At 50.5% G+C, this 13407-nt stretch overlaps 1 protein-coding gene across 1 annotated transcript in view; it reads left to right on the forward strand.

Moving 5' to 3' along the window:
- Positions 1 to 13062, forward strand: part of LOC116622676 (L-gulonolactone oxidase) — a 32148-nt gene extending 19086 nt beyond the window's left edge. Inside the window, exons 8-13 of the mRNA XM_032389232.1 lie at positions 3136 to 3243; positions 4159 to 4235; positions 8787 to 8936; positions 9766 to 9930; positions 11374 to 11464; positions 12328 to 13062. Of these exons, the coding sequence (XP_032245123.1) occupies positions 3136 to 3243; positions 4159 to 4235; positions 8787 to 8936; positions 9766 to 9930; positions 11374 to 11464; positions 12328 to 12456 (720 nt within the window). The 3' untranslated portion in view covers positions 12457 to 13062. The remainder of the gene's footprint in view (positions 1 to 3135; positions 3244 to 4158; positions 4236 to 8786; positions 8937 to 9765; positions 9931 to 11373; positions 11465 to 12327) is intronic.
- Positions 13063 to 13407: the final 345 nt, after the last annotated feature.

The raw sequence follows: 13407 nt of genomic DNA on the forward strand, positions 1-13407 counted from the left end.
CAACTCAGCAGTGCCACAACATCTAAATCGGGGGGGGGGGGGGGGGGGGGGGGAGGGGGACAGAACCTCTAAAACCCTTCATGTCAGTAATGTGCCAAGGGAGGATTCCTTTGGGACCCAGATGGTTGTGATAGTGCTCCCAGGAAACACAAGTCAGATCAAGGAAGTCCATGATCCTAGGGACCATCCTCCTCCAGTTAGGATGGTTTGTGGGTCCAGAAGGAGAGTTTAATTTACAGTGTGTGTGTAGGGGTGGGGGTCACCGTTCCACCACCATTCAGCAGCCACTTCGGGCTCAGTTAGGGGCGACGGAGAGTCCAGAGCTTGATTATGAATGGTTCATGCCTCTAGAAGCTTATAATTATGTGTGTGAGTGGGGGGCAGGGGAGATAAGTCTTGTTTCTCTCATGCAGGGAGGAAAACAATGGCAGGGAGAGGCACAAAATGTAATGGGGGTTTGACTCTTCATCACTCCATTCTCAGTAGGAAGCTGAAAACGCCATTACATTTACTGCTGGGATTCTGGGCAATAGAGTGGGAGGGTCCGGGATGCAAACCATGAGGAGTTGGGGGGTTTTCTCCTTTCCAGTGTCCCAGCCACATCCTCCAGGCCAAGCCAGCAGGCTGTGTTCCTGGCTCTCCCAGGGGGAAAATCAGCTCTGCCCAGAGGCTTCCTACCTGAGAGCCTGTGGACCATGGGTCCAACACCCTGTCAGGATGGAAGTGATAGCGACGGGGGCCCTGGGATTTCATCCTAAACTTTTCCTGAGCCTTCAGCATAGCAGAAAAGGCCTTCCTCTTCAAATACGGAGGGATAGGGTACTCCAACATTTTCTGTGCAAGGCATTGTGCTGGCAGCTTAAGGCAAGGGATTGAGAAACTACAGCTCACAGGCAAAATCTGTCTCACTGCCTGTTTCTGTAAATAAAGTTTTATTGGCACACAGCCACGCTCATTGTTAATGTATTGTCTGTGGCTGCTTTCACGCTGCCACGGCAGAGTTCAATAGTTGCAACAGAGACCATATGGCCCCCAAAGCCTAAGATATTTCCTATCTGGTTCTTTACAAAAAATTTTGCTGATCTCTGCTCTAGCAGGGGGAGCCAAAGCTGGATGAGATAGTCCCTGACATACAAGAGAATGTTGCCCAATTTCAGAGACAGATGGAAGCTTCAATAACTACAGTACAGTTCTGGGATGGATGCAATATAGGTAGAAGCCACTTAGAATGGGAGGAGATGGCTTTATGAGGAACATTTCAGTTATATACATCACAATTCAGGTAAGTCACTTTTCAGGTGCTCAATGGCCACTTGTGGCCAGTGGCCGTTGTATTGGACGGTGTTCGTGGACGGAGGTCACAGACGCTGCACAAAGTTGTGTGGGTTTTATTCTGTAGGAAATCGAGAGCTGCTGGGGATTTCTGAGCTGTGCTTTGGATGTTCTCTGGAGATGTTGTCTGGAGAGATGAGAAAGGGGGGATATTATGAGGCCAGGGCAAGAGTATGGGTGACAGCTAAGAAGGGCGTGTACTACATCACAGCAGCGGCAGTGGGTCACAAGAGGAAGCTGGGGAGACATTTGAAGAAATACGACAGGGGACCAACAGGTTGGAGTCGGAGTGGGGTGGGGGAGGGTTAGGATGACAGCCACGCCACTTGAATGCAACAATCGTCCACCCATCCTTGTATCCCTGGCTGTACCATGCACTGGTTAGCAAGTCAGGGGGCCTCCCTGACAGTCATGACAAAGACCCAGAATTCCAAAGTTCCACTGCTCTCAGACACGCCAAACTTAAGTTCTAGATGGGTTCATCTCAGTGCTTCATCTTGATTTCACCTTCCTTGCTGATCAGATGTGGCCAGCCTCTCTCAAGCTCACCAAACTCTTTAGACACTGTATTGACGCATGATTGGATTCAGCCATTTGTCTATGCTAGGTACCAAATTCCCCACAGTGTGTTTGGTCAATAAGTTTTGTTTTTTTTCCTGTTTTTCCTGACACTCTGTCCTCCCTCACTCACATGTTGAGTTTCCAGCTTATAAAGTGCTTTTAAATCCATGATTTCCCCTGCTCCTCACAACAGCCCTAGAAGGAAGGAAGGAAAGGTATTACTGTATTCATTCTACAGATGGGGAGATGCAACCCACAGGCCTCAAAGGGCTTCTGTAAGTTACAGCTAGGGAATTTTGGGGGAATAGGACTTGGTATATCGATGTGTGTGTCCCAGCATTGATCAAATCCAGAACCAAACTGTTCCTTGGGCACATGCCACATGGTAGTCACTGTACTTAGGAGCTTTGATGTAGATTGTCATTTCGTTGCACAAATGCTCACCTGTTATTGATGGGAAAACCAAAGTTCAGGGTACATGGCTCCTTCAAGGTCATGCAGCTAGTAAGCTGCAGACCAGGGCGCAAATCCAGAACTTACTCCAAGACCAGTGGTGCTTTTCCTCAACCTCCCAGCTCCCTGTCAAAGCCCCAGTCTATCTACCCTTGTCTCAGAAATTGTCCTGTGTCTGCTTTATGGGTTTTAGGGAGACATGGTTTGCTCCGTGGTGTCATCTCCAGGAGTGCAATGATGAGTCATAGTAGAGCAGGATTCTTCTGTTCGTTTTATTAAGGACCTGTGATGTGTTAGGCATCATGGGGATAAAGGATGATGGTGACAAGGATGATGATGATGACAATGATGACAATACGAGGGCAGCAGCAGCAGCAGCTTACACCTGTACAGTGCTTACCATGTTTGTGACACCATTAGTGAGTTTCATCTTCATACCAGTCCCAACATGGGTACGGGTATTAGTCCCATTTTATAGATGAGGAACCTGAGGCACAGGGATGTTAGGTGCCTCGCCCAAACTCATATGGCTAGGAATTGTTCCAGCCAAGACAAATAAGAAATCATTTCTATCCTCTGAGCTGCTTGGGGAAGTCAACATGCAAAAGGACCATTTTAATGTCCGGCATATTACAAGCCACATTCCATGTCAGTTGACAATGTTAGGACAATTTTAAGTATTTTCTCTTGACGGGGAGAAACTGACGCACCCCCAGGCCCTGACTCCCAGTACTTTCCCACCATCATCCTGTAACTAACACAGTCTTCCCTTTCTCCTGCCGAGGTCAGGTTCTTAACAACCTGGACAGCCACCTGAAGAAATCTGAATATTTTCGCTTCCTGTGGTTCCCGCACAGCGAGAACGTCAGCGTCATCTACCAGGACCACACCAACAAGGTAGCAACAGCATCATTCCCATCCTTACACAGAGCCTGCAGTCCCCAGGGTGGCTGACATTTGTCATTGTCCCGATGATCAGTGAGGTGTGAGAGGGAAAGCAAGAGTGAACATCACTGAGCATGAGGACAGAAACAGAAAAGGTGGGAGGGTGGAAGGAGGAAGGAAAGTTGGCCCATAAGGGTGCAATGTGACCACAGGTAGGGATGTGTAGGAGTGAGGTCAAGGGACAGCCTAGATGTGGGAGAGGGAAGCAGAAGTATTGGCAGGACAGGATAGGATAAGATGAGTTCAAAGCAGCTGGGCTATACCTCTAACCACCTAATACACCTCCACCTTCCCTCCAACATCCCCATCTTTCCCACCCCCAACCGGACAAGTGAAGGAATCAATAGTTTTGTCTCTCCCCTTAGCAAATGGGCTGCTTCTTGGCAGAACACAAAGCCATCACTTAGGATGAATGTTCATGGGACAAGTCAAGCAAAAGCAATGACACTCATTGTGTGTTAGGGGCTGGCAAGGGGTTCGCTGGACACCTGCCTCATGGGCCCAGAAGAGGAGGGACAGATGTACATCTTTGTCTTGTGCAGAATAAATACATACATAAATACATATAAAATGAAAGGGGCATGAGATTTGGCTGTGTCACCAAGAAGTGAGCCTCTCAATTGTCCTGATAGGTGGGTCACCCCCCCGCAAACACACACATGCAGGCACTCCTGGGACACATCTCTCTCAAGGGGACACTATGATGCATAGGTCAGAAGGCAGCCACTGATTCCTACTCCAGAAACCAATAATGAATTCTATGTTAACTAAAATTTAAATGTATATGTATATGTATATGTATAATTTATATATATATGAAGGCAGCTGAGCTCTGGCCCTGAACTGATCACAGATTTTTCTTCCCAGCCCCCCTCCTCTTCTGCCAGCTGGTTTTGGGACTATGCCATCGGATTCTATTTACTGGAGTTCCTGCTCTGGGTCAGGTAGGAATGCAAGGGTACCTTTTTCCAGTATCTGCTATATGCTATTGAGGATGTGGTCCATCAGAAGAATGACACCCTGGGGACACCTGGGTGGCTCAGTTGATTAAGCAGCTGCCTTCAGCTCGGGTGGCTCAGTCGGTTAAGTGGCTGCCTTCGGCTCAGGTTATGATCGCAGGGTCCTGGGATCAAGTCTCACAACGGGCTGCCTGTTCAGCGGGGAGTCTGCTTCTGCCTCTCTGCCTGCCGCTCCCCCTGCTTTGTGCTCTCTTGACAAATAAATAAAATCTTAAAAAAAAAAAAGAAGAAGAAGAATGACACCCTGGCCTTTATGCATGTAAGTTGGTTCTGTGTCCTGGGTCTAGATCAGTGATTTTCAACCCTGCCTGTACATTCAAATCACCTGAGAAGCTTTTTAAAAAATACCAATGCTCAGGCTCCACTATCTGGCCCCCAGATGATGTAAATGTTCTCATATTGTCCTATTTTCTACCTCCTTCCCAGCCTAAAATCTGTGCTTATGCTCAGGCCCCGTGTCTGCCAGTAGACATGGAACTCTGAGTGATGGGGAAGGTTTCGTGGGGCCTTGAATGGTAACTTTGCATCCAGCCAAGACATGGAATGGCATCATATAATTTTTTGAAATAGTTTATACATGCAAAATAATACAGAAAACATAAAGTATAAAAAATCATGTAATAAGCACCCATGTGGTTACCACCAGCTTAAGAAATGAAACAACACAAATAAAATTGGAGAGCTCTTTGTGAAGTCCCAAATCACAGCCTCCAAGGGATTACCGAGAAGTAATCACCGCCCTGAACTTCATGCTTATCATTCCCTTGCTTTTTAGTTTTATGAATCCTGAAATAATTTAATTTGGTAATTCAGCTTCAGTAGTGACAATTACCCATGTTGATATGGATAGCTATTAATTACTCATATTACACTGTTCATGATGTGTTTATCCATACTCAGATTCTATTTGGGTTGTTTCCAGGATTTTTTTTCCGTTACAAACGATATTACTGTGAACAGTCTCGACTATTGCTCCTGGTGCCCCTTTTTCTTTTTTTTGTCCTGAGTGGAATTTGTCATGCGTGGAATACTCACCAGTGGAATTCCTGGGCCATCGCGTGTATCTTCAGCCTTAATCAGATCCAATTGTTCTCCCAAATCCAATTGTTCTCCCAAGTGGTTATACCAAGTTACCTCGCTGGGCACTATCAGATTCTCTGTGCTCCGCAAGCCAGTCAAAATTGGAATTGTCAGGCTTTTACATTTTCATGTGACATGTATTAAATAGTATCTTACTGTGATTTTGAATTCTTATTTCCATGCTTACTCGTACGGGTGCACAGTTTTTCATTTTATTGATCCTTCGGATTTCTCGCCTGTGAAGCACCTATTTATGTATTTTGCCCTTTTAAAAAATTTGGTGGCCACTTTTTTTTTTTTTACTGTCCTGTAGGGTTTTATTGATATATTTTGGGCACTCAGTTTTTGTGTTGCAACATCTCCCTGTTTGTGTTGTCTTTCACTTTTATGGCTTTTTCTTTTTTTGATGTGTAGATGTATTTAATGTTAATATAGTGAAATTTAGCCATCTCTTCTTTCACCTTGGGGACTTCTGTGTCTTATTAAGAAATCCTTCCCTAACAAAAGGGCATAAAAGCCCATCAAGGGTGGGACTGATGACGGGACGCGCGGAACTAGCTGGAGTTCTTGTCAGTCCTAGATGCTGGACGCAGCTGAGACCTTCGGCACCGTAGGTCTGCATCCGGGCATCTGGGGAAGAGTTGGCCTCCCCTGGGGTGGGGGAGCTGCAGGTGACACTGCCTGGGACCCACGCTAGGGTGACTAACTGCTTGGAAGGTGTTAGAGAGTGAAATGCAAGCCAGGACTCATTGCATCTGAGCAGGGAAGGGACAGGGAGCCGTGAAGAAGCCGCCTGGGGGCCACTGCTCCAGCAGAATATGGATGGGAGCGTGTGGAAAATGCTGGGTGAGGCTTTCTCTCCACCTTCCATCATGGCCTCTCAGCAGCTTTCTATGTGTGTGTCCGGGGAGCCCGAGCCCAGTGAGCACCCAAATAAGTTGGGCTCTAAATCACTGCTGCCCCTTCCGGGCCTGAGTGGATGCTCTGTGAGAGCTTCGCAGCCTCCGAGCTCAGCCCATGTGGCTCTGGCTTAGCTGCTTCTGGAAACCTGTCCACCAGTCTCACCCTGGCAGCTCTGCGGCGCTCACTAAGCTGTGTGCCCAAAGGGGCGGGAATGAGAAGTGAATAACAGATTGTACTTGGTGGTTTAATGGCTGCTTTCAACAAGACTCACTGTGTCCCTGCAAGGGCGGGGACCCTGTCTGTCCCATCACACTCGGTCCCCAGTGCCCCAAACAGTGCCTGGCACTTAGGGGAGGCTCCGGGATATCTGTGTAAGAAACACCAAATAAAGGGGTGCCTCGGGGGCTCAGTCGGTTGGGCGACTGCTTTTGGCTCAGGTCATGATCCCAGGGTCCTGGGATCGAGCCCCACATCGGGCTCCCTGCTCAGCAGGGAGCCTGCTTCTCCCTCTCCCTCTGCCTGCCGCTCCCCCTGCTTGTGCTCTCTCTCTGTCAAATGGATAAATAAAATCTTAAACAAGAAAGAAAGAAAGAAAGAAAGAAAGAAAGAAAGAGCCAGTTGAAAAGCTTGGGGCCTGTCTTTGAGGAGTTCAGTGATGGTCCACTGTAGGAGTGATGGTGGTGGCCAGAGCTGACCAGGACAAAAGGGCAGGCTGTCCGTTGGGAACAGGTCCCTGGAGGGTGAGCCAGGGCTGAGGCCAAGCTCAGCTCCTCTGGTTAGAATACCCTGTGCCCAGAGGCCATTGGAAGCCCCACCACGGCCAGGTGGCCTCTGAGACACCAGAGAGCATCTGCCTTGAAACAGACGACATCCTTCTCCCACCCCCCCCGTGCGGCATGTACCCAGGTACCCTTTCTGAGTCCCAGGAAACTTGGCAGCTTGGGACCATGGGAGGAGCATGAGCTATGCATTCAAGTGGACCTGGACTCTGATCCTCACCTCTTCATATTCCTGCTGTGTGACTCTGGGTAAATCACTCAGCCTCTCTGAGCTGTGGCTTACCCATATATAAAGTAGAGCCTCCAGCAACAGTTGGGTTGTTTGGAGGAGTCAATATCGAGTCTGCATGAAAGGTGTTCCCTAGACCTTACTTCCCTCCCTTCTCACAATAGCTTCTGGTGCCCCACCCAAGGGGCAGGATGCAAAGGCCCTGAGTCTGCTGTTATCTGTACCCCCCGCGAGGTGCTCTGAGCAGCTGGGATGGATTTTTGACAGGCAATGAGATGGCAGGGAAGCGACAAGGGACAGGGACAGGTGTCTGGAGAGGGTACCTCTAAGCAGAAGCCACCCACAGGCAGGGAGAAGCCAGACCAAGCCTTGTGACCAGGAGTCTTGAGTGACTCCAGGAGGGCATGAACTACCACCAACGTGATTCGAGCCAGTTCAGCTCACAGGAGCCCGAGCGGGCAGGAACTGGGTTCATGAATGGGGTGCCTGGACAGGCCCCCACAACCAGCCTCAGGGCCTGTGTCCCCTTTGGGTATGTATCTAAAAGAATTGAAAGCAGAAACTTAAAGAGAGATTTGCACACCCATGTTCACAGCAGCATTATTCACATTAGCCAAAAGGTGGAGGCAGCCCACGGGTCCGACACGTGGTCTCTACTTACAATGGCATGTTACTCGGCCTTAAAAAGGAAGGAAGTTGTGACACAGGCTACATACACGGATGAACCTGGAGGACAAGATGCTGAGGGAAAGAAGCCCGGAGCAAAGGCAAATACTGTACGATTGCACTTGTGTGAGGTCCGAGAGCAGTCAAATTCATGGACGCAGGAAGCAGAATGGGGGTTGCCAGGGGCAGGGGGACAGGGGCATGGGGAGTTGTTTACTGGGGACAGAATTTCAGCTTTTGCAAGATTCCAGAGATTCACTCCACAACAACATGAATATAATTAACACTGCTCAGCATCATACTTAAAAATGGCTAAGATGGTGAATTTAATGTTAACGTATTTTTTACCACAATTAAGAATGAAAAAAAAAAACCCAAACACTGAAAACAAGCGAGTCGTCAGTGACAGAGTAGGGCATGCCTGTGGGCTATCCAGAACGGGCTCCTAGCAGGGTTGGGAGGGTGACGTGGGGCCACATCTGTGTCCCCAGGAAGGTTTCTGAGCTCCGGAGAAGGGGAAGCGACAGAGTCCGTAGAGGAGGTTTGTAAGGAACTCAGCCCATGGTTTGTAAGCACACCGCTGGGACTCACTAAATGCTGGATAATAGGATTATCTTTTTTTAAAAGATTTTATTTTTCAGAGCGCACAAGCAGGGACAGGGAGAAGCAGGCTCCCCACTGAGCAGGGAGCCCAATGCGGGACTCGATCCCAGCACCCCGGGATCATGACCTGAGCAGAAGGCAGACACTTAACCGACTGAGCCACCCAGGCGCCCCGATAATATGATTATTAATTGCCCCTCTGTGCTGCCCCTCCAGCTCCTTCCTGCCGGGCCTCGTGGGCTGGATCAATCGCTGCTTCTTCTGGCTCCTGTTCACCAGGAAGAAGGAGAGCAGCAACCTCAGCTACAAGATCTTCAGCTACGAGTGCCGTTTCAAGCAGCACGTCCAGGACTGGGCCATCCCCAGGTGGGGACTGTGTGGGCCAGGCTGCAGGGGGTCGGGGTCGAAGAGACCCCCTTGGGTCCTCGCCACAGCCCCGGCACATACACTGTCAGCCAGGTTCCCAGTCCTGCCCATTATCAGTAGGGGGCGCACTGGAGGCTGAGTCCCCTTCTGGCACCCTTGTACCCAGCCGTTCTTCCTGTGAGGGGACACCAGTCACAGAATGCCCTCTGTTCTCCTGTCAGTCCCTCTCCAGCCCCGGGGGTGGGTCCCAGCATATGGGCTTGGAGTGTGGGCCTTCCTGCCCAGCTTCTGGACAGAGCCCGCCTGGCATGCTAGGGGCAGGTACTCTGCTGTCGGAGGGATGCCCGGTGAGGACCTAAGCTAGGTCTATAGCCCCAGAACTCATGACAGCTTTGTCTCAGACTGGTCCCCTCTCTCTATCTCTCTCCAGGAAAAGGGGGTGATGGTGCCCAGGCCTTAGGGGATGCCCCTGTCACTGTGTTGAAGGCCTGAGGCATTACTGTCCCAGGGGGGATATTAGAACAAGTGGAAGTATTAGAGTCGGACTGACTCTGTCAGAAAAGGAAGAGGCCTGGGGTGTGGGACAGCTGTGGCCAGACACCCAAGGGGAGCCCGTGACTGGGTGGGGGTCCAGGGCCGAACCAGGAGCCGTAGCAGCTTCCCAGGAGACACATTCTCAGGCTCTCCTTAGCAGCCACCGGCGTGGGCCTCCTTCCACGCAGGGAGCCCCCCTCCCCGGCGCGGGCTGGGGGGCCTGGCAGAGCCCTGTGTGAGGGCTCCTGGAGACCCCTCCCTGAGGTCTGGGTTCTGTGCCCCCGGCCGAGTGCAGAGAGAAGACCAAGGAGGCCTTGCTGGAACTGAAGGCCATGCTGGAGGCCCACCCCAAGATGGTGGCCCACTACCCCGTGGAGGTCCGCTTCACCCGCGGGGATGACATCCTGCTGAGCCCCTGCTTCCAGAGGGACAGCTGCTACATGAACATCATCATGTACAGGTGACCGGCTCACTGGGAGCGGTGGGGCTGGGGCTGGGGTGCGGGAGGCAGCCCCTCCGCTTTGGAAGGACCCCTCTCCTCATCCATCTTTCAGGCATGCGATCTCGTGTGCTTACACTGGTTGATGGTTCTGAGAGCCTGGAACGCTGTGTTGAGAAGGATTCTGAGGCCAGGTTTAGGTTTAGCAGAAAAGAGGATCATGCTCCATTCGAGCTGTCTACCTGGATGCAGTTGCCCATCCGGACCACCACCTCCAGGGGCTGTGCAGATACCGAACGCTCACAGCCGCATTATCTTTTTCCTAGTTAGTTGTACGTAGCAGTCTCCAGGAGAAGGCTTACCGACTCGTGCACAGTTTAAGAAGTTCACCTCTTAAAAAATGTCCTGTAAAATGTGTCTTCCTTCTGCCTCCTCTTCCCACCTGTCATTGATAATAGCCCTCTTCTGACCTCGCAAAAGAAAAAATAGCTTTCGCCCAGCTTGAATCTTACTATGATGTATTTCTCCAGCTTGTAAAAACCTCAAACCTAGAGGATGCCTAAGGGAAGATTTAAGAATGCACTGTTCCAGAAAGGTGTCATGAAAAGCCAGAAAAGAGAGTTTTGGAAAGATGCATTGAGTGGGAAGCAGCTTCCTTGACTCAGGGACAGACTTCTGGCTCAACCTTACCTGTCTGTCCCTCTATCTGTCTTCTCCGTACCTGTGAATGCAAATCAGAAGTGAGAAAGTTGCCATGGGTATGCATCGTGTTTATTTGAATTTTAAGAAGTTTTGACTTAGACTTTTTCTGTCAGTAAGTCTGACTTGGTTGATGGGCAGTGAGGACTGACGGACTAGGTGATATGGCCATGCTATCCGTACATCAAATGAGGGGATTCGGAGATTCCTAGGCTTTGTCAAAAGGACGGCACATGTAGGGGCGCCTGGGTGGCTCAGTCGGTTAAGGGTCTAACTCTTGATTTGGGCTCAGGTCATGATCTCAGGGTTGTGAGATCGAGCCCCGAGTCGGGCTCCGTGCTCAGTGAGCCTGCTTGAGATTTTCTCTCCTCTCCCTCTCCCTCTGCCCTTCCCCCATTTTCTCTCTTACTCTCAAAGAAAGGAAGGAAGGAAGGAAGGAAGATTTCCATGGCATTAAAAAAGAAGATGGCATATTTTATATGTTATACCATAAAGATGTGTTCTTGTGTATGTATATTTAAACTCATGGTAATTTTCAATGCCAGCTATAAAACATGTGAGAGAAAGCAACCCTTTATGAAATCCCTCTGGTGATGAGCAATGAGCAAAAACCCTCAGGTTGCACTGCTGTCCATGTCCTGTGGGCCGAGCCACCGGCTTGATCTCTATACCACATGCTGGGCCTGGCAGGGAGAAGGTGCCACATCACTGTGCTGGGATGCTCAGGGCAGGGACAGGGCCTCACCTCCTTCTGCTCCCCACCAGGCCCTATGGCAAGGACGTGCCCCGGCTGGACTACTGGCTGACCTACGAGACCATCATGAAGAAGGTCGGGGGCAGGCCCCACTGGGCCAAGGTAGGATTTGCCAGCGAGAGTCTCACGGGGCCCTCGGCCGGGCAGCTGCTGTGAGCTGGGGGTTCCCAGAGGGTGCCTCTCTTCCCTGGTCCTCGGCCTGCCCAAGGCTCAGAAGTTGGGATCCAGGGGCTGAGCGAGTCACGGGAAGGAAGGGTTCCACCGCATTACCCAGACCCAGCTGCCCCCTGCATCCATGTTCCAACAGCTCAGTACTTGGTGTACTTGGGGACAACTCCCTTGGAGTGTTCAGAGAAATTTCTCATCCTAAATTGCCTTTGATTCCCATAGAAACCCCATGAGCAGGATAAGGCAGGAGTCCGTGAACCCCTTTAACAGATAGGGAACTGAGAGTCTCTCAGAGATGATGAGACTGACTTACTAATTAGCAGAAGAATTGGGACCAGAGCCCTCTCCACTGTCACACTGTGGGGTGCCAAAGGGAATGCAGAGTTTCATGTAAACACTGTAACACCTTCCTTCTTTACCTTCCCAGAACTTCCTCTCTCCTGTTTGGGTCTCTACATTATGTGTGTGCACACGCACATGCACGCCTGTGCCTGGGTATGTGTGTGCGCACACGCGCGCACGCCTGTGCCTGGGTATGTGTGTGCACACGCGCGCACGCCTGTGTCTGGGTATGTGCGCACGCCTGTGCCTGGGTATGTGTGTGCACACACGCATGTACGGGTAGGTAGGGGTGCATTTTGCATGCCTGCCTGCATGTGTGCGTGAGTGCACGCACGCATGTGTCCGGGGATAGGAGTGTCGTGTATGCAGGCGTACAGACCCAGGGTTGCCCGGTTGCAGCCCCACTGAGATGCCAGCCCCAGGGAATAAGGCTTTGTGTCTGGTTGCTTCCACAGGCCCACAACTGCACCCGGAAGGACTTTGAGAAAATGTACCCAGCCTTTTCGAAGTTCTGTGCCATCCGAGAGAAGCTGGACCCCACCGGGATGTTCCTGAATGCGTATCTGGAGAAGGTGTTCTACTGAAGCAGAAATGAGCCCACCCCATCTCATCCCTCAGGCCCACCTCCAGTGAGGCTGAAGGCTCAACGTCCCACGGGCCTGGAGGGGAGCAGACCTCTCTCTGCGGGCCCTCTGCTGCCGACCAACCCCCAGCCATGAGCCTGGATCTGCGCAGGGCTCCTTGTTTTCCTAATTTCTATATCTTCACAACAACCCCACGCAAAGAGCACCCAAGTCTCCATGGACTTCATTTATATGCGGCAGTCCCTTTTCCTGAACCTACAGTCACCACATTTTGTTTTCCCAGAAAATAGAGAAACCCCAAAATGTTACGCTTAAGAGGTTGGGGATTCGGTCATTCACGGGTTCCGCCTTCCAGCTGGGGGTCTGTGACTCCCGGGCCCCTAATAACATGTGTTTGGGCACAGCTGTCGTGTGTACTATGCTCCTCCTCCTACACCTTTGAGGGTTTCTCAAGTGCTCTGGGGCTGCCCTCTTCCAGTTTCTGTCTGTCCACCTGACTTCCATCACCTGACCTTCAAACATCTATTTCAGGGGATGTGTGGGGAGTGGGCCTACTCCTCGCCTTCTTTAAATAAAGACCAAGAATTATTCACTCTCTGCCCCCCACCTCTTCATCTCCACGTTATTCTTTGGGAACAGGAGCCTCACTCGTTTCCTGGCTTCCCTCCAGAGGTAATGGTCTTGGGCCTGCCTGGAAAATGTTCTTCATATCCTTTTACAAATTTAGTTTCAATTGGCCTCTGACCTATCACCCTCTGTGGCCATTCTTTTGTGAATATTCACTGAATATCTACTAGGGTGACAAGTGCTTTGGGGAATTGGCAGGACAGTAAAACAGTTCCTGGCCTCAAGAAATTGATACTCTAATCTCAAAATTCAACAACAAAAATGTTTAAATGGGCAAAGGACTTGAATAAACACGTCACCGAAGATTTCCAAATGGCCCATGAG

This window comes from Phoca vitulina, unplaced genomic scaffold, assembly GCF_004348235.1.
Source record: "Phoca vitulina isolate PV1807 unplaced genomic scaffold, GSC_HSeal_1.0 scaffold53, whole genome shotgun sequence".
Lineage (NCBI taxonomy): Eukaryota > Metazoa > Chordata > Mammalia > Carnivora > Phocidae > Phoca > Phoca vitulina.